At 34.7% G+C, this 20,000-nt stretch overlaps 2 protein-coding genes and 1 long non-coding RNA gene across 3 annotated transcripts in view; 1 reads left to right on the top strand and 2 right to left on the bottom strand.

The window, feature by feature from the left end:
• LOC137638287 (uncharacterized) overlaps window positions 1–20,000 on the top strand; it is a 378,186-nt gene that overhangs the window by 279,116 nt on the left and 79,070 nt on the right. The window lies entirely within an intron of this gene.
• LOC137638283 (uncharacterized) lies at window positions 9,204–13,158 on the bottom strand. The gene is made up of 5 exons (XR_011043992.1): window positions 12,922–13,158; window positions 12,516–12,620; window positions 11,822–11,986; window positions 11,257–11,418; window positions 9,204–9,535 (listed from the first exon to the last, which is right to left on the bottom strand). It is a non-coding gene; the product is annotated as an uncharacterized lncRNA (long non-coding RNA).
• LOC137638285 (uncharacterized) overlaps window positions 16,141–20,000 on the bottom strand; it is a 302,371-nt gene continuing 298,511 nt past the window's right edge. The window contains exons 3-7 of the mRNA XM_068370352.1: window positions 19,676–20,000; window positions 19,042–19,184; window positions 17,990–18,149; window positions 17,089–17,298; window positions 16,141–16,300 (exon numbers count right to left, since the gene is read on the bottom strand). The exon at window positions 19,676–20,000 is cut by the window's right edge and continues 2,069 nt beyond it. Coding sequence (XP_068226453.1) covers window positions 16,294–16,300; window positions 17,089–17,298; window positions 17,990–18,149; window positions 19,042–19,184; window positions 19,676–20,000 — 845 coding nt within the window. The 3' untranslated portion in view covers window positions 16,141–16,293. The remainder of the gene's footprint in view (window positions 16,301–17,088; window positions 17,299–17,989; window positions 18,150–19,041; window positions 19,185–19,675) is intronic.

The following is a 20,000-nucleotide window of genomic DNA, read 5'->3' as shown; positions in this document are numbered from 1 at the left end:
ACACTGAATAGCCTAGACTATTCTTTACACATTCTCCTCTGTCTTCATACACCTGACAACACTGAGATTGCCAAACAATTCTTCTTTACTCAAGGGGTTACTGCTCTGTAATTGTTGAGTGGCCCTTTTCTACTTGATAAGGGTAGAAGAGGCTCTTTAGCTATGACTGGCAACTCTTCTAGGAGATGGATACTTCAAAATTAAACTATTGTTCTATATTCTTGGGTGGTGCCGTAGCCTCAGTACCATGATCTTCCACTGCCTTGTGTTAGATTTCTCTTGCTTGAGGGTACACTCGAGCACACAATTTCATCTTATTTCTCTTCCTCTTGTTTTGTTAAAGTTTTTTTATAATTTATGTAACAGATATTTATTTCAATGTAGTTACTCTTTTTAAAATATTTTATTTTCCTTTTTTTCTTTCCTCACGGGGCTATTTTCCCTGTTGGAGCCCCTAGGCTCATAGCATCCTGCTTTTCCAACTGGGGTTGTAGCTTAGCAATTAATAATGATAATAATGATAATAATAATAATAACAATAATAATAATATCATTATTATTATTATTATTATTATTACTATCATTATTATTATTATTATCATTTGGACAAGATTCGTTCTCTATTAAGCTAGAAATGTTTCAGAGAGAGAGAGAGAGAGAGAGAGAGAGAGAGAGAGAGAGAGAGAGAGAGAGAGAGAGAGAGAGAGAGAGAAATAGTAACACCATCATAATTATGCCGCGTCTTGTAGCAACAGGTTGAGGTGGGGAATCTCTGCCTACTGTTTGTTCCATTAAGTGAAGGACAACAGGCTGGACACCAAGACGGAAACAGGAAATAAAGTCGAAGGCTAATAAGTGGGTGGGGCTACATGTAGGATACAGAGAGAGAGAGAGAGAGAGAGAGAGAGAGTATTAAAAAAAACGACTATCCCCAGTAATCACCTTCCAGGGCCCCCAAAAGAGCTGGAAAAGGACCCCTCTCAATAGTGGTGAAAAACAAGGCAAAAACACACAGGGACTAACGAGTCCGTATTTCGCTAAAGTTTCATTAAACGTTTGAAAAAAAAAAATTAAAATATTCGAATTATAAAACACAAAAAGTACAAGCCAATCGTAAAATAAAAATAAAAAATAAAAATCAATATTATTAATCAATGGTTGCCACTAATCTAATGGACACACATATGTACATAACTGCTTCCATCCCGAGACAGAATTAAGAGTTGCGTACATACTTTACTTACTTACTTTGATGGCTGCTTTTCCGGTCCCATACAGCCTGGAGAACCCCACTCTCTACAGGACCTCTAGGTCCCATACAGCAGGGGAACCCCACTCTCTACAGGACCTCCACTGACGTTTTTCCTTTTTCGTTCAGAGTACTTAACGTTTCATATCGCGTATTGTTCATTGACTGTTAAATCGTCACTGTTGTATGACTGTTGAAATAAGAAAGTCTTCAGTTTCCTCTTGAAAGCCTTAATGTCTTCAATCATTCAAACGTTTCGTGGGAGCTTATTATATAGTCTCGGGGCCGTATATTTAATGGCTCTGGGGCCTGAAATTAGACATTAATCTAGGTTCCAACAGTTTGAAGCCATCTGTAACTATTCTCGTGTCGACACGTTTTGTTGGCTGCGCAATATGTAGTAATTCTCTTGAGTATTTTGAACGACCGGTTCTGATAACTTGGTGGGTTATTGTACATACAGTAATTTAAATTCAATTCTCGCTTTCGGCAGCCAATGTAAATCGATTAGTATAGGGGTGATCCTTTCTCTAGGTGGGACACCTTTTATCAGTCTTGCTCCTCTGTTTATTATGTTTTGTAATTTCTTAAGTTGCACTTTTGGTAAATTGTAGTAGATAGAATTGCAGTTGTCAATTCTGGTAATAACATAGTTTATCACAAGTTTGTTTACAAAATTTTCGTCCAGGTACTTTTTTTATAAACGCAATATTTCTTAGATAATAACAAGCAGATTTTATTACATTATTTATTTGGGCATTTAGAGACAGTAACCTATCAAGAAATACACCTAGATCTCGAACTTTACTAGATATCGGCACTAAGTCATTATTTATGTTCATTTGAATATCACCTAAGTTTCTCACACTGTTTCTCTTGCCCACCACCATGAATTCAGTTTTGTTCTTATTTAATTTTATTTGTTAAAATGTCATCCATTCTCTAACACTATCAAGGATTCTTTTTAGAGTTTTAGTAGTGTCATCTATATAATTTATGGAGAGGTAAAATTGTGTCATCTGCAAATAGTTTAAACTTCACGCCATGCCTTTGTAGCATTTTCGATAGACCAATAGTATAGATGCAGAATAAGATTGGGCCAAGCACACTTCCCTGGGGTACCCCTCTGTTTAAGGGTTCATATGAAGAATAAGAGTTTCCAATTTGTACACAGTAATTTCTACCAACTAAGTAGTCTTTTAGGTATTCGAAAGCATTATCTTCAACGCCGAAGGACCGTAGATCATTTAGTAGCAGTTCATGCACGACTCTATCAAAAGCAGCACTGAGATCGAGCAGTATTAAGATACCACATTTATCTTCATCCATCATTTCTAGCATATCATTTACAACAGAGCAGAGGACTTTCTCCGTAGAGTATAGTTTTCTGAAAGTAGATTGGTTGTCAGGCAAAGCTTCTATTACTTCGAAGTGACTGACTAGTTGTTCAAGAATTACATATTCAAGCACTTTTGAGACAAAGGATAGATTTGAAATAGGTCTATGAGCTTAATTCCTGGTAGTCCAGTGCATTTTTCAGAACTGATGTGACTACTGTATAGCCATTTTCTCAAATTTAGGAAACTTACATTCATCAATGCTTGCATTTGCTATTCTCATTATTATTTCGGCTAGACTAGAAAAGTCTCTCTCTCCAATTACTTCAGATATTGGCATAGGATCGATCGCGCAGTTTGTTTTCTTTGCTCTCTTGATAATTCTGGTGATGTCCTCTTGTGTTATGTTGTTAAATCGTATTGATTTTGAATCTGTGCCTGGTGTATCACTAATCTGATGTTGAGAGTATTTACAAATGACCTGATTATATTTTCAATTTTGTTTTTAAAGAATACTAGAAAATTGTTTGTTAGTTCCTGGTCACTGTTTCCATCAGGTAGCTTCTTTTCTTTTACATTTCCCTTTATATCATTCAGAAGACGATATAACTTATTTATGTCTGTTGCTGCTTCGAGGATCTTTCTCTTATAGTATTCACATTTTTTTTCTTCTTAGTAGGTAGCTATATTGACCCGTAGCAGTTTTGTATTCTACCCAAGTACTTTCAGTTCTTAACCTATTCCTTTTTCTTTCTTTACGTCTTTTTTCCCTTTATACATATGTTTTGCTTTGTTTTGTTTCAGTGCATTTTTTTAATTTATTTATTATTATTATCTTTTTTTTTTTTTTTTTTGGATAGGGAGCTCTGTTTTGGTTGAGCTGAAACTTGAAGAGGGAATGAAGGTGGACGTATTGGTGTGCCATAATTCCCAGGTCTTGACCTTCATGGAGAACAGGAGGTTAATCTTCCATTCCAGTGTACGAAGTCAGTTCTCTCCCAAAACACCTTTCTTTTCCCTACCAGGACAGTTTAAGAGAGTTTGGTAACCACCAAGGGTGTCACCAAGAGACACACTGACTTGATTAAAATTTAACCACTTCTGAATGTCTTCAATAAGCACTTATGAACCTACAGTAGCCTAAAAGTTAAGATATATACTTAAATGCATATATTATAATATTATTTTGCTCAAATATAAGTTTTGTATCAATATTTCTAGTTTTTATGACCTTCAAAAACAATGGTCGATGTTTTCTTACTCCCAAGTTAGTGTTCCCCTACATTAGAGGTCTCCAAATGTTTATGTGACAAATGTGTCACTTAATTTCTGATTTGAGGATTTATGAGTATACCATATGTGGGCATATGTGTAGTGTTTGTGGGCACATCTTGCACTCTCTCTCTCTATTATAAAATGGAATTTTTATGAGGGGATTTCTAGACATGGGGTTGGTGTTCTACTACCTTGCCCTAATAAGTAAGTATTTTAGTAGATGCAGTCCTTGTTTTAAGGCAATTCGGACCTCTCTCATGGTAATCAATTAAAACAACAAATGCAGACACATGCAGTGACTATTATGCCTTCTTTTATATGAATGACATAAGTTCCCTGTGTTTTGATATCTGTTGGAACTACACAAAGGACGTCAGTAGGAATGTGATATGTATTGGCTGTCTGGTGTCCATGAATGGCTGACAGGGGCAAGTTATCTTGAAGAAATTACCGTCAAGTTGATGTGTGACAACTTTACCTCCCATCTTACTCCCAGTAACCTTAAACATAGTATCAGTTATATAATAACTAGAGAAATTTCCAGTCCCTCGAAACAGTATTTCTGATTTGATACACAAGTTGGTAGTAGTCGTTTCCTCTATTTATTGCCTAATACAAAATAAACAATCAAATTAGTTGCCCTTATTTGTAAATAAGGATTAGTCTTGAACTGGATACCATAGTCAACAGGTTTAAAACAGATATATTCAACAAATATAAATGTTGTAATACTTTGACTTTTTGTATTTTATCCAGTATTCTAAAGAAACTATTAGTCAAGATCACGAGTCTATGAAGTGGCAGCCCTGTATATTGTGGCAATCTGATGACGGAAAGGAAGTGTTGGTGCAGCATCCCCAGATACACTGCTTTCCACAGTAGAAGAGAAAGAAAGTGTTGGTGCAGCATCCCCAGATACACTGCTTTCCACAGTAGAAGAGAAAGAAAGTGTTGGTGCAGCATCCCCAGATACACTGCTTTCCACAGTAGAAGAGAAAGAAAGTGTTGGTGCAGCATCCGCAGATACAATGCTTTCCACAGTAGAAGAGAAAGAAAGTGTTGGTGCAGCATCCCCAGATATACTGCTTTCCACAGTAGAAGAGAAAGAAAGTGTTGGTGCAGCATCCCCAGATACACTGCTTTCCACAGTAGAAGAGAAAGAAAGTGTTGGTGCAGCATCCCCAGATACACTGCTTTCCACAGTAGAAGAGAAAGAAAGTGTTGGTGCAGCATCCCCAGATACACTGCTTTCCACAGTAGAAGAGAAAGAAAGTGTTGGTGCAGCATCCGCAGATACAATGCTTTCCACAGTAGAAGAGAAAGAAAGTGTTGGTGCAGCATCCCCAGATACACTGCTTTCCACAGTAGAAGAGAAAGAAAGTGTTGGTGCAGCATCCCCAGATACACTGCTTTCCACAGTAGAAGAGAAAGAAAGTGTTGGTGCAGCATCCGCAGATACAATGCTTTCCACAGTAGAAGAGAAAGAAAGTGTTGGTGCAGCATCCCTAGATACAATGCTTTCCACAGTAGAAGAGAAAGAAAGTGTTGGTGCAGCATCCCCAGATACACTGCTTTCCACAGTAGAAGAGAAAGAAAGTGTTGGTGCAGCATCCCCAGATACACTGCTTTCCACAGTAGAAGAGAAAGAAAGTGTTGGTGCAGCATCCCCAGATACACTGCTTTCCACAGTAGAAGAGAAAGAAAGTGTTGGTGCAGCATCCGCAGATACAATGCTTTCCACAGTAGAAGAGAAAGAAAGTGTTGGTGCAGCATCCCCAGATACACTGCTTTCCACAGTAGAAGAGAAAGAAAGTGTTGGTGCAGCATCCGCAGATACAATGCTTTCCACAGTAGAAGAGAAAGAAAGTGTTGGTGCAGCATCCCTAGATACAATGCTTTCCACATAGAAAGCCAGTGTGCTTAAAGATAACTATTTTGAAATTCAACAATAGCTAGAAACTTTACACTTATTACACTGTACAAATGAGGCTATCTTTTATCTTATATCTAGCAATATGGAGGCTTTATCTTTTGTGACCAAATCAGACCAATCTATTCCTAACCTCACCAGCTTCTGCTGGTTATTCATTTTAACGTATATAATCAAACAATCTGGTATTAGAAAATGCATTTTAAAAATTTTTGTATTTTTCTTTATTTTATTCAAATGCACACAACACACTTTTGCTGTGACTGTGTTAGTTCATACATGGAATTTTCAACTTGAGAAGGACACATTGCTGTAATGATACTATGCCTCTAGTTCTATTTGTCTTTTGAACTTTACTTATACGAGCTCTTACAATGGGTTTCCTAACCACATATAGCATTTGACAATAATTATCATCTATATCACCACAATATTAGAATCTAAATAAAAGATACTCACAGATATTGGGGAGAGAAAATTGAGTATTGAATGTTTTGGTAATGCCTGCTACAGAAACTCGTGTCACTGAGCCTTGATCTGCCGCAGGACTCATCGGGGAAAATTAGTTATCCGCATAACAAATTGGTCTAATGGTATTTTCTTAATGCTTTACTGAATATCTTCTGGAAATCGGTTGGAGGTCACCCCCAACCGATTTCAGTAAGCAACACTTAATTATGATGAAACCAAAAAATTATTCATATATCTTTCAAAGCGACGTGAAAAATAGAATGCAGTACCTTTTGCTTAGAATAATTCGGACGGGGATTTGCTTCTTAGAAATTTGAGATGATTGTTGTTTTCGATGTCATTGTTGTAGATTACCGGGCACTTTGTGAAGTAGTTTAATGTACAAAAGGGCTCCCTTTTTAAAGAAGCCTCAAATTCTTTTGATTTATAGATACACACTGGGTCATAGGGATCCATACTGGGTCAATCTGCATTAAGGGGACATTGTTTGTCCAAAGAAAAAACTTCTCAAAAAAAAAAATTCATTATTTACATGGATTGTTATACACCAACAAATAAGAAACAGATCAGAAGCACATACAATAAGGTCAAAGGTTAAAGATCGAAGCATAAGACATTAGAGGAAATAAGTGACTCATAAATTTACATATTTAATCTGGAAATTTGTTAGTCTATATCAGGAATGTATTTCCGAAAGAAGAAAATCTGATCTTCTTACTTAGGTTGTTTTGTATTTCTTATGTCCCTGTAATTTGTTTATATCCAAATAGAATTAATTTTAGAGAGAGAGAGAGAGAGAGAGAGAGAGAGAGAGAGAGAGAGAGAGAGAGAGAGAGAGAGAGAGAGAGAGAGAGAGAGAAAGAGAGAGAACTCAGACCTTCCTCTACCGAAACTAACAATGAAGTGGGACTTCTCCTCATTCTGTGCAAACACATTTAAAATGTCATAACCACGTGACCATCACATTACGACATAATCCGTTGCTGTAACGTCACATCAACAACTCAGATCTTTTGATTAGAAACAACAAGGAAAAAAGGAAGACACTTACAAGAGAAGAATCACTCCCCCCGCCCCCTCCTTCTCACCATCTATATATACCACTTTTAACTTATGTCCTTTCGGATGGTAATAAAAGGTTCATATCGAATGCAGTTATTAATAGGTAGAAATTTATTGTATCAACAATAGCATATTATCAGTAAAATTTCTGTCTATCGGTAAAAATAAATAGTGAACTATATAATCAGTTGCAGTGCATAAATTATCCATATTAACAACAAAAATTACAGTCCAGTTTATTTATTAATATTGTATATGAATAAATGTCAAAAAGATGATATTCTCCAAATAGCACATAATATATATTAAGCCTATCGCATACTCTGGCCATGCATTAGTGGGAATCAGAATTCAAGGAAGGGTGTACATAGTACATTAGATTATATGTTATTAGAAAAATATTCCAGAAGGCTAAAAATTTATAGTTTATTAACAAAACAGTACGTTCAAATTATGTCCTGAATGGGTATATAGAATGAAAATAGTATATTCAAATAATGTTTTTAAAGGATAAAGAGTATAAAAATAGTAAATCAAATAATGTCCTAAATGCGTGTACAGTATGAAAATAGTACATTCAAATTATGTTGTGAATAGATGTATAGTATAGAAATAATAGAATACTACATACAAATTATGTTGTAAATGGGTACACAGTATCAAAGATAGTACATCCACATTATGTCATAAATGGGTATACAGTATAAGAATACAGGATTCAAATTATGTCGAGAATGGGTGGATAATATAAGAATAGTACATTCAAATCATGCAGTGAATGAGTATACAGTATAAGAAATAATACATTCTAATTATATCGTTATTGGGTATACAGTATAAAAAATCATACATTCAAATTTTGTCGTTAATGGGTATACAGTGTTAAAATAGCACATTCAAATTATGTCATGAATGGGTAAACCGTAAAAAACAGTACACTTAAATTATGTCATAGATGAGTATACAGTATATGGGCACTGATATATATTAAGTAAAAGTGCGATTCCGTGGAAAGGAATAAGTATAGTATATGATGAAAAAATACCTTCCATAAGGGCCATGAATACTGTATGTATCAACTAAAAAAGAAAAAAAAATCATTCCTGGAAAGCCATTGATATAATATTATAACAATGAGATTATACAGCACTACGATATTCTGAAAAAGAGATACATTGTGAAGGAAAAATTTCTTGTCTTTTGGTATCAGTAAAGAAATATGATAAATGTCTATTATTATTATTATTATTAAATGCTAAGCTACAACCCTAGTTGGAAAAGCAGGATGCTATAAGCCCAGGGGCTCCAACAGGGAAAATAGCCCAGTGAGGAAAGGAAACAAGGAAAAATAAAATATTCTAAGAACAGCAAAAACATTGAAATAAATATTTCCTATATAAACTATAAAAACTTTAACAAAACAAGAGGAAGAGAAACTAGATAGAGCAGTGTGCCCGAGTGTACCCTCAAGCAAGAGAACTCTAACCCAAGACAGTGGAAGACCATGGTACAGAGGCTATGGCACTACCCAAGACTAGAGAACAATGGTTTGATTTTGGAGTGTCCTTCTCCTAGAAGAGCTGCTTACCATAGCTAAAGAGCCTCTTCTACCCTTACCAAGAGGAAAGTGGCCACTGAACAAATACAGTTTAGCAGTTAACCCCTCGAGAGAAGAAGAATTGTTTGGTAATCTCAGTGTTGTCAGGTGTATGAGGATAGAGGAGAATCTGTATAGAATAGGCCAGACTATTCGGTGTCTGTGTAGGCAAAGGGAAAGAACCGTAACCAGAGAAAAAGATCCAATGTAATACTGTCTGGCCAGTCAAAGGACCCCATAACTCTCTAGTGGTAGTATCTTAACGGGCGGCTGGTGCCCTGGCCAACCTACTACCTAATGAATATCAAGATATAGAGTTTCACCAAATACAAAGGTAGAATTAAATCAATAGTACTTTGGATTGAGGTAGAATTGGCACTGGCTTCCTTGTTGACCCACATTTAACCCATTGAGCCGGTGGGAAATGAAGGTCATGTGGCATAGACAGAGTTGGGAGGCTGAAGACAGGAGTCTGCAGGTGGAGAGCTTCATACTACAGGACCTTCATGGGGCACTGTAAACCTTGGCATCTATCAGCCTTTATTCCAGCAGTGGCTAGTTATCATAATCTAACATTGGACTATTGTGGATTGTTCTCACTTAGGATCAGATTCCTGTGGAAAGAAACATAGAATGTTAGGTCGAGAAGGTTGATTTTCTCTTTGAGAAGGAATCAAAAGTTATTACAAAGCTTCATGGATTTAGGAATGTATTTATAGGGGTTCTAAGAAATGTTTAAGAAATAGGTTTACCATGACAACATGCGTGCGCAACTCTACAGAATGGACTGGATATAGAGATGAGCAGAGAGGGTGTGTGTGTGTGTGTGTGTGTGTCAGCGAGCGAGAGGTAGTTAGTGTAATGGTTGGTTGGTGTGAGAAAGGCTGTATAAATAAGGTTGTTTGTTTATGTTTTTAGCTAGGTTAGGATAGTGGCGAATGTCTTGGGCGAATGCTTTTTTTTTTTTTTTTTTGACTGCAGCAATAGGCAGTTGTGATTTGAGTGCTGAATACATTTTATATTATTTTACCAGCGTGGAAGTGTTCGTTATTTCAGCAGCCATAATTCCTCCTTTGGGCTCCTTTGGAGATAATAAATTGATTTCTTTTAATGCTGACGAATTGTTGATGACCTGGATTGTTTTGAAAGATCTGATTTGATTGTTCTGTAAGATTACGACGTTGGTGATGATGATGTAGGTGATGATATAGAGTGCCCAAATCAATTGAAGTAGGTGTAGAAGATTGCCACAAAGTTATCTGTCTGCCACTGAGTTATTGTGTCAAGTGTTGCGTCTGGCAGAGAGTTGTGGCATTGGCTAAAAGGACTGTTGGCCCTTGTGTGGACAAAGGGGTCCACACATAAACAAATATTTGTGTATTTTATTTTGATGGTTGTGTACACGCAAGCACAGTTATATATTTTCCTATTGTTCTGTGTCATGATTATTTTTGTCTGTATTTTAGTATTAAGTTGATGATTAGTGTCAAGTTCAGTTATTCTTTTGATTGGTGGTTCGGTTTAGTTTCAAGTTTATAGCTTTTAAGGATTAGGTATAGATAATAAATTCATTTGAATGCAGTTGATTTTAGTTTTAAGTGTTTTGTTGTCAGTAAATATAGTTTTAAGAATATGTTTTGTCTTCATTTCCAGCTGTAAGATTACGATGGAAGAAAGTTTGTTTTAAGGAGACTATTGTCAGCAAGTAAGATTCAAGGGTGTGGGGGTTGTGCTTGTGATATCCCGCCACAACATAGGAGAAGACTTGAAGACCTGTTGTTGAGATTGTGCACGTACAGGTGGATAGAAAAGAAGGCTGGAGAGGGGGGGGGGGGTGAAATGTACACTGATGTGCTGGTTCTGTACCAAAATGTGTGTTCTTTATTCCTGGAAATAAGTGATAAAATTCAGAATAGAGTCAATTATTCAAGTTCACTGCTCACCATTTACTTTGGGCCACCATCATCAACAGGGGTATGGTTTAGGGCTTCATTAATTTTATATTCCACTTTGGGAAGAGAAACTAAAATATATGCATGTTAGATACAAGATTAATTTACAATTGTAATGTTAGCCTCAGCAAAATAGTTTCTTACTAAAGATATTACTTTAAGTTAATGTTGAAAATGATAAATTCTGTATACATGAAAATTTGCAGTTAGGAAAATCAGCTTTATATCTTAACAAATTAACTCATTTTATTATGGAGATGGTGTAAGTGCTATGAATGAAATGAGGAGTATTTTGTATTCATTATAATTACTTGTAAATATATGAATTAGTTGGATCGCTTCACTTGTCTGCTGATCAAATGCTAAGCTCCAATGGTACTCACCTCAAGACTGTGATCAAACAGGAGATCGGGCGAGTTCTCTTGAGTTTTGATCAGTCAAGAGGATCTAATCACCTAAGTGGATTCCAGATGATATGATGGGAAGAAAATGTCCTTGTCTTACATCTCAAGGAGACTAGACTACTCTTCTTTGATTATGTGAATCTGCAATTAAATGAAGATGATATCCTAAACTTCTCATAAAGTATATGAAATAGCAATTGAAAGAATGGATCATCAAAACGGATCTTATCTTTCAGTTTTCACATTACATTTATGATAGAACAATGTTCAAAAGGAAATATTTCATATTTATTTCAATAATATTAATAAATTTAAATTTAAAAGGACAATCCGGAATCAAATGGCTCCTTCATTCAGAGTTTTATCATTCCGGAATTTGTCGCAAGAAGTGAAAAGGAGAAATGATAATTGTGCATTGACCAAATCTTCCAGCAACAAATCTTAAGAAAAATATAGAAGTTGAAGAGAGGAGGCTCAGTGCAAAGAAGTGGAAGATGACTCTAGAGAAGGACAAAGTAAAGGAATGGCTGTGTCTGGTACTCACCAACATTGATCCGAGATGAGAAGTGAAGGAATTAACACTTTGAGAGAGGACCTGACTTTCCCTGAGGTCAGCCTCTACTTCCAGAATGCAGATAATGTCTGTTGTTTAGGTACATTGCCTGGCCCTTCCGGCCATGCACAGGCTCTAGCAATTCGATAAATATAGCTGAAAAGAATCGTGTACTGAACTAGCCACTATTTGGAGATGCAACAATCTCTCTCTCTCTCTCTCTCTCTCTCTCTCTCTCTCTCTCTCTCTCTCTCTCTCTCTCTCTCTCTCTCTCTCTCTCTTTTGTAGCCCATAGAAAAAATGTTTCAAAAATCCCTTAGGGGAAAGATTCTATTCCTCCCTATTTGAAGATATTGAATCTCATCCAGTATTTATCCTGAAAACATAATAAACATGAACGAAATACTGTGAAAAGAAAATATATGTTAAATGCATCTTGCTTAATAGCTGAAGACAAATCAGTAAAGCAGAATCCATATAACGAAACTATTGATAATAGGTAATTTTCAGAATTATTTTCTAAAGACAAAAGTTGAATGTTTGAAAACCATAAGTTAATCTTCACTTTTAATTATGATTCAGAAACAACAACGTAATTTAGGACAAAACAGATACAACACACTAAGTTGCAGTTATTTGTAGACGTTTGGAAAATAAGAGGACTGGAATCCTTGGTTATAATTACTTAATTGTTCCTCTCTACATGTCTGTCTGTCTGTCTGTGCTGCAGAAGTGAGACATCTAATTTCTTTCACCTTTGTTTGTGATGATGTAATAAAGACATTACGTTCTATTTCCAAGAAAAAGAATAAGGGGAAAAATTTATATCAAATTAAATACAAACAAGTACTGTGGTATGAAAAGGTTCTAACAATGTTTTAATGTAATAGATTCTCGAAGAAATATTATTTATCATGAATAATAGTAATGATAACAATAATGATGATGTAGAAAACTTTTGCAAAAGTTACCCAAAGGAAAGTAATCTTATATATTCCATTCAATTCAACAAGAACAATAACTACGGGTATTTTTCTTTCCTTCAATTCATTTATAGAAGAAACTCCAAAGTCTTTTCCTTAAAATCTTACCTCATCTTTTTGTCTCTTCTGCAAAGTCCGTCTCAGTTATGTGTTCCTTCTCCTCTCGTCAGAAGTTGACTCAATGGGTCTGACCGACGCTGGTCTAACATATCAGTTTCTCTTGAGTCCAGCAGATGACAGTGGTCAATATCCTTGGGCACCAGTCAGTCAGTCAGTCTGTCCGTCAGTCAGTCATTCAGTCCGTCAGTCATTCAGTCTGTCAGTAGGTCAGTCAGTCATTCAGTCCGTCAGTAGGTCAGTCAGTAAGTCAATCAATGTTCAGTTCTACCAGTTCATCTGATCTGTAAAAAGGATAAAATGTCTGCAATCAGAAGAATCTTGTTGTGATATATCTTCACTCTGATCTTTTATCGCACAACAAAATGGATCAACTAAATATATATGAATGTGTAGTGGCAGAACAGACCTATTTATTATCATATAATATTAAAAGCAGGATAGAAGTTGTACAAAAACACTTTCTATGTAGGTTCACCGAAAATGATATACTTCTGATATGATTTTGCATGGACCAATTGCCTGATAAAAAATGAATAAAATAAAGGAGTTGTAGAAAAGGGATCTATACGAATAAGAGGAAGAAGAGGACTCCAGAGAAGGTCCAAGTTAAGATAAGCATTGAAGACCTGTCTTGATGCTGCTCCCTGATGTCACATTCTGGTTCCTCAATTCAGAAATTGTCTGCAATTTCGTTAAGAGACACTATTTACTTCCGTCCAGGTGTTGGCTGGACTCAGTGCGCCCAACCCTCAAAATAAAAACCTGAAGTGAGGAGAGGTGCTATAGAAAGAGTAAGCTGGGGAACTCGTTCCACCAGCCATGGTTTGGAGCTTCCCTTTTTGATCCTGGCATCTGATCCTCTAGGCAAGGAGTAACTAAGGAATTTGCAAGGAAAGACTCGCTGAGAGCAGGGAGATGTCCGAATGACCTTTCTCTACAGTGCTGATGAAAGCAATATTAGTGGGAGGAATTCCGGAAGAGAAGCTCGTCACTTAATCATTTCCCTGCAAACCTACAATAAACATACAAAAATAGTTATTTTGGAAAACAGAATTATCAAATGCCTCTTACTTAATGGTCAATGATGAATTGGTAAAATAAATGCAATGTCTTAAAACCATTATAAGTAGGTACCTTTTACAATTATTATCTAAAGATTTTACAGAGTCAAAACTTTTATTTCATTGTGTAAAATAAAAAAAACATGAAAATATTCTAAAATAAGTCTAATTGTATATATTTTTTTGGAAACTTATATTCAACATGAATAAAAGGACTGAATATTAATGTTACTTTTCTCATTCAGTTTATTAAAAGAGTAATTCCAAATATTACTCTTTCTATTTCTTTCATTAAGAACAGAAACTACAAATCTTACATTTTCATTCCATTGATTAAAAGAAGTAACTCCTTATCATACCCATTTCATACAATGCTTTAAGAACTTTAACTCAAAATTATAACCCTGAAAATCCTACCTCATCTTATTATTCTCTTCTCCAATGTCAGTTTCAGTCCTGCCTTCCTCCATTTTCTGATAAGACTTACATTCCATGGGTCTGACGGACGCTGGCCTAACATATCAGCTTCTCTGAGGTCCAGCAGATGACGAGGAACTATATCCCTGCGCAACAGTCAGCCAGTCAGTCAGTCAGTCAGTCAGCCAGTCTTCTGTTGTATCAGTTCATCTGATCTGCAATAAGAAACAGCATCAGTATATGAGGCCATTACAAAGGTCAAGCGTTTTACAAAAGATCGAATCTTTGCAATAAAAAGCTTAGTGTGATAGATAATCCGTTACTTTGATCCTTAATTGCAAAACTAAATGGATTTACTATAATAATATGAATCCTTAAAAGCAAAACTGGTCCATTTTAACATGTACATCCAAAGAAAAAGTTATACTTTCTGATAAGTTTACTTTCATGTTCAAACTAATCAAATACAGAACAAGAGATTTCACAAAGAACTCACCTGTTTGAAAAGTTTTAAGGTCCTTTTTTCTCATTGCTCTTGTGTTGCCTGATATGAGTCCTTTGAAGGACTTGGGTAGGATTGTTGTCTTCATTCACCACCAGAGAGAGAGAGAGAGAGAGAGAGAGAGAGAGAGAGAGAGAGAGAGAGAGAGAGACTTCTTGCTGAAGAGCTGGTGCTTTACAGACTTCAACTCTTTTTGTAGTTTCTTTGAACGTGTTCCGTCCAGAGCTTTGAGGGAGGATTAGGGACATTTCAGAAGACGTTATCAATGTAGGCTAATATTGAAAAATAAAACGTTAAAGGTGATAAAAACAACATTTGTTTCATTCAGAGATTTATTTATGATGATTTCCACTGTTACTTATTACCTACCATCGCCTCTACTATCATCAGCAAGACTTGATTGTCATGAATAGATGTTAGACAATTTTTTAGCGATTCTTAGTACATTCAAGTCTTGCAGCATTTTGCTAAGAATATTACATGATATACGTCAAGTACTACTTTGTCACTTAAAAAAAAAGAAGAAAATAGTTGCATTGAAATGATTAAACAGAAGCAAAGTTCTGAAAATAGATATAAGTGAATAGAACAAACAACAAATTGAATATAACAATAACCATAATATTAAAAGTTTCCTAAAAATAGGTTTTTATGAAAAGATGTTCAACTTTCCCTAACATTTGTTATTGTCAAGTAGATGTCTGAGACATGATTAAACACACACACACACACACACACACACACACACATATATACATATATATATATATATATATATATATATATATATATATATATATATATATATATATATATATATATATATATAGAATAATAGATAGATATATAGATTTATAAAATTCCCTTACAGAACTGAACTTTATAATCAGAAAGTGAATTTTATAATCTAATCATTATAAACATAACAATAAAAGTTGACAATTAAATACAGTTCCCAAAAAAACAAATGGTTGTCATAAAGAAATATTAAAAATTCCCTGAAAATTGATACATTTATATATTTATATTTATATCAATATTTATATTTATATTCATATATATATATATATATATATATATATATATATATATATATATATATATATATATATATATATATATGTATGTATGTATATATATATATTCATACATATATATATATATATATATATATATATATATATATATATATATATATATATATATATATATACATATATATATTACAATGACCTTTATAATCTGGAAGTGATCTATATATTCTAACCATTAAGAAAAAACATAAATCAAGGATATGAATTAGATTTTGGAAGCTGTGACACTTGCTTGAAGAACTTCTTTTTGTTCCTTTTTGTTCTCCATTTCTTCTATTTTTATTCTTCATACCCTGTCGAATAAAGAAATAAACAAAATAATAATAATAATAATAATAATAATAATAATAATAATAATAATAATAATAATGAAGGAAGAAGACCACACCATTACGAAATACACTTTGAATAAATGCAATGAATAAACCCCAAAGTTAATGAAGTAAACATAGGGGAAGATTATTCCATTCATTATAGGAAGATGTAATAATGATAATAAAGGAAAGGAAGAAGATGAATATGATGAGAGTTGAAGGCAATGAGGAGATAATTGAAGGGAACATGAAATGCTAAGATGCAAACACACATGATTGAAGATTCTGATCAAATGATAACGAACAAAATAATTAGAGATAACAGGAGATAATAATGAGATGGAAATTGCTATACATATCAACTCTCTCTCTCTCTCTCTCTCTCTCTCTCTCTCTCTCTCTCTCTCTCTCTCTCTCTCTGTATATATATATATATATATATATATATATATATATATATATATATATATATATATATATATATATATATATATATATCTTCTTAAGAATATAACTAATAATTAAAAAGCAAAACTTTAATCTTAAAGAAATATCAATTTTGAAACTAGGTCTATAGTGAATACATTTTATTTATCCTGACCCATCACCTGCTGAAATGTTTGAAACGTTGGTGGAAGAGAGAGAGAGAGAGAGAGAGAGAGAGAGAGAGAGAGAGAGAGAGAGAGAGAGAGAGAGAGAGAGAGAGAGATCATACAACACCCATGAAGAACAAGAAGAAGAAGTATAAAAAGAAGAAACAAACTTACCAATGGATACCTTCTCTACATCCGGTGGATTCCTTTGCCTTAAGATCCATCTCTCTGCGTAAGGCTTCGTCATCTGGTCGTTCATCTTCTGGGAAACAGATTTCGTCTCTCACCCTGACTCCCTTCAAGGAGGCGAGGAGTCTGAGGATGACCTCAGGGCTCCTCGTCCTCCCCAGGGAACACAGAGGAAACTTGATTGACCCAAACGATCTGTTGGGAAGAAGAAAGAAAGGAAGAAAATGGGATGAAATGAAAGGAAATGAAAAGAAAAAGAAAGGAAATGATGTCACCCACATTTCTTACCCATTTTATGCTTTTATTGTTATCTTGTTTTGTTAAGATGGACAAGTGCATTCAGACATATACACGCATACGCACACACGCACACACACTCGCAATTGAACACACACAGTATTGAAATTGTTTATATATAGTTATTATTCATGACCCAAAATTTTATGTAAATTGTGAATAAAAGTAAATACTTCAATAACAATGGAAAAAGTGTAGAAATAAATAAAAATCTTTTCCATTTCTATAATTAATAATATCTTTTTCATTATATTTATCATTATTGAGTTTACTTAATGCTGTAAGAAAATAGGCCTATGTCCAGTCCAAAATATATATACACACACACATGTGTATAAATATATATATATATATATATATATATATATATATATATATATATATATATATATATATATATATATATATATATATGTATATATATATATATGTATATATATATATATATATATATATATATATATATATATATATATATATATATATATATATATATATATATATCACTAGCTTGGCTAATAACAATAATAATAATAATAGTACTCTCTCTCTCTCTCTTTCTCTCTCTTAAGGAATAATGTCTCCCCACCTCCTTGCATCCTGTGGTTGCAATGTCCGCAGGATGTCCCCAACCTTCGCGATGTCTTCCCCCTTGACGTCGCTGACGGAGACATAGACACCTGGATCCTTCTCCAAGAAAGGGATGGGGCGACTGACGCTGCTGACGTCGTTGACACTGAAGTGAATACCTGAAAGAGAAGGAAGAAGAAGAAGAAGAACGTTGAGAAAAAGGATTATCAAAACTGAACATTTTCTGTGTTTCTGTCTTAAGATTCTAAAGGAAAAGGTCAAATGGGAATAATAATAATAATAACTGCAGCAACGAATTTAGAGGCAAAAGAACTAAAAACAGTAGAGCAATGAGGTTGCGGTAGTGTGTGCGTTTGCGTGTATGTGTGTTTCTGTGTGTGTGCGTTTGCGTGTTGGAGTCAATACGTGTGTGTGTGTACATGCGAGCATTGCAGCGGCTCGCATAAGGTATGTCATCAGTCTCCTCATGGAACCCTCACATTATTCACTGTCTAAATCACCTCAGCCAATAACAACTCAGCTTCCTACTAATGTCCCGATATCGTTGGTCAAAAGAAACGTTTTCAAATCCCCTTTTCTGATTAGTTCTCCCGTTCTGGTAACTCCGCCCACATCCTTGTAGAGAACCAATCAGCGCGGGAAGGAGGCGGAGTCAGGAGCAGCCTTTGACTATGACTGATGCCGATATCAGTTACCTATTCATACAATCATGATCACTATGATTCATTTCTATCATTATTAGTGAAATCAAGGCCATAGAAATGAGACATTTCCTTTTAATATATGGAAGGAAATAAATTAAAACTTAACATTGAAAGCTTTTATATCAACTAAAAATCAGATGAAAACAATATTTCCCTTTTTGTAAAAACAAAACCTGACTGACACCTCTGAATATAATGTTCTACAGCTATAGAGTAATAATATTGATGATAATGATGTTATTGATAATAATGACAACGATATTCACAATGAATGACAGGATGAGGGAAAGGAGGCGAGGTATTATAATGTCACTCAGAGGAAAAAAAAAACAGAGAAAATTCTTACCGAAATATCCAATCTCTTTTGTCTTTTCCAAAAATCGACAGAAGGCGTCGAGACTGGGTTGGTCTAGAGGCCTGACATAAAGGCTCCTAATATTTGGAGGAATTTGGAACGTTGGGTCCCAGATGCCTTGGTATACCATACAACTGTTCCAAAGAGAAGAAAAGAAAAGAAAAAAATAGTTATTGGATTTGATTGGGAATTTTATTATCAAGTTGATGATGATGATGATGACGAAAACGAAAAGTAAAAAAAAGAATAATTTCGTAAAACATGGAAATTAATATTAACGAAAAATGAGAAATTAAAATCGGTACTTTTTTCATGTTTAGCCAACTTATTTTGAGTCTAATTGTGACAATGATGATAATGATGATACTGACAATATAAAATATATTGTTTAAAGACTAAAGTTGATTGTTAATCCAAAGGTTATGGGTTCTCTCTCTCTCTCTCTCTCTCTCTCTCTCTCTCTCTCTCTCTCTCTCTCTCTCTCTCTCTCTCTATCAGTTGGCCTATATATGTGTGCATGTGCATATGTTTGTATGTATGATCATGCACCAGTGTATTGTCACAAAGATATTTGATTATTATGGTATCTTGCAATATTCCAAATAACTGTGAAATAATAACTTACTCATTTGTGAGTAGATTCTTGATTGACTCTCTCTCTTCTACGGTCGGTTCTGAATCTCCGAATAAATGTTCCCATAGCTCTATTCTTGATGGGTTGATGAGATGCCGGCAAAGTTGTCTTTGTAGTTCAACTAACCCATTAGTTTCATGAAGGTATAGTGTAATTTCAATTTCCTCTCTGTTTGGGAGAGGGGGATCTGCGGCTCTAAGGATGGCAATGTACGTATCAATTGTATGATCTTCAATAATGGTGTTGGTATTGAACCTCTGTGCTATCCATCTTGAAGAAGTATGATCCCATTTGATATTCTTCAAGACTCTTAGCA

This window comes from Palaemon carinicauda, chromosome 3 (assembly GCF_036898095.1).
Source record: "Palaemon carinicauda isolate YSFRI2023 chromosome 3, ASM3689809v2, whole genome shotgun sequence".
In the NCBI taxonomy this organism is placed as follows: Eukaryota; Metazoa; Arthropoda; class Malacostraca; order Decapoda; family Palaemonidae; genus Palaemon; species Palaemon carinicauda.
This window is presented reverse-complemented; position numbering and strand designations above follow the sequence as displayed.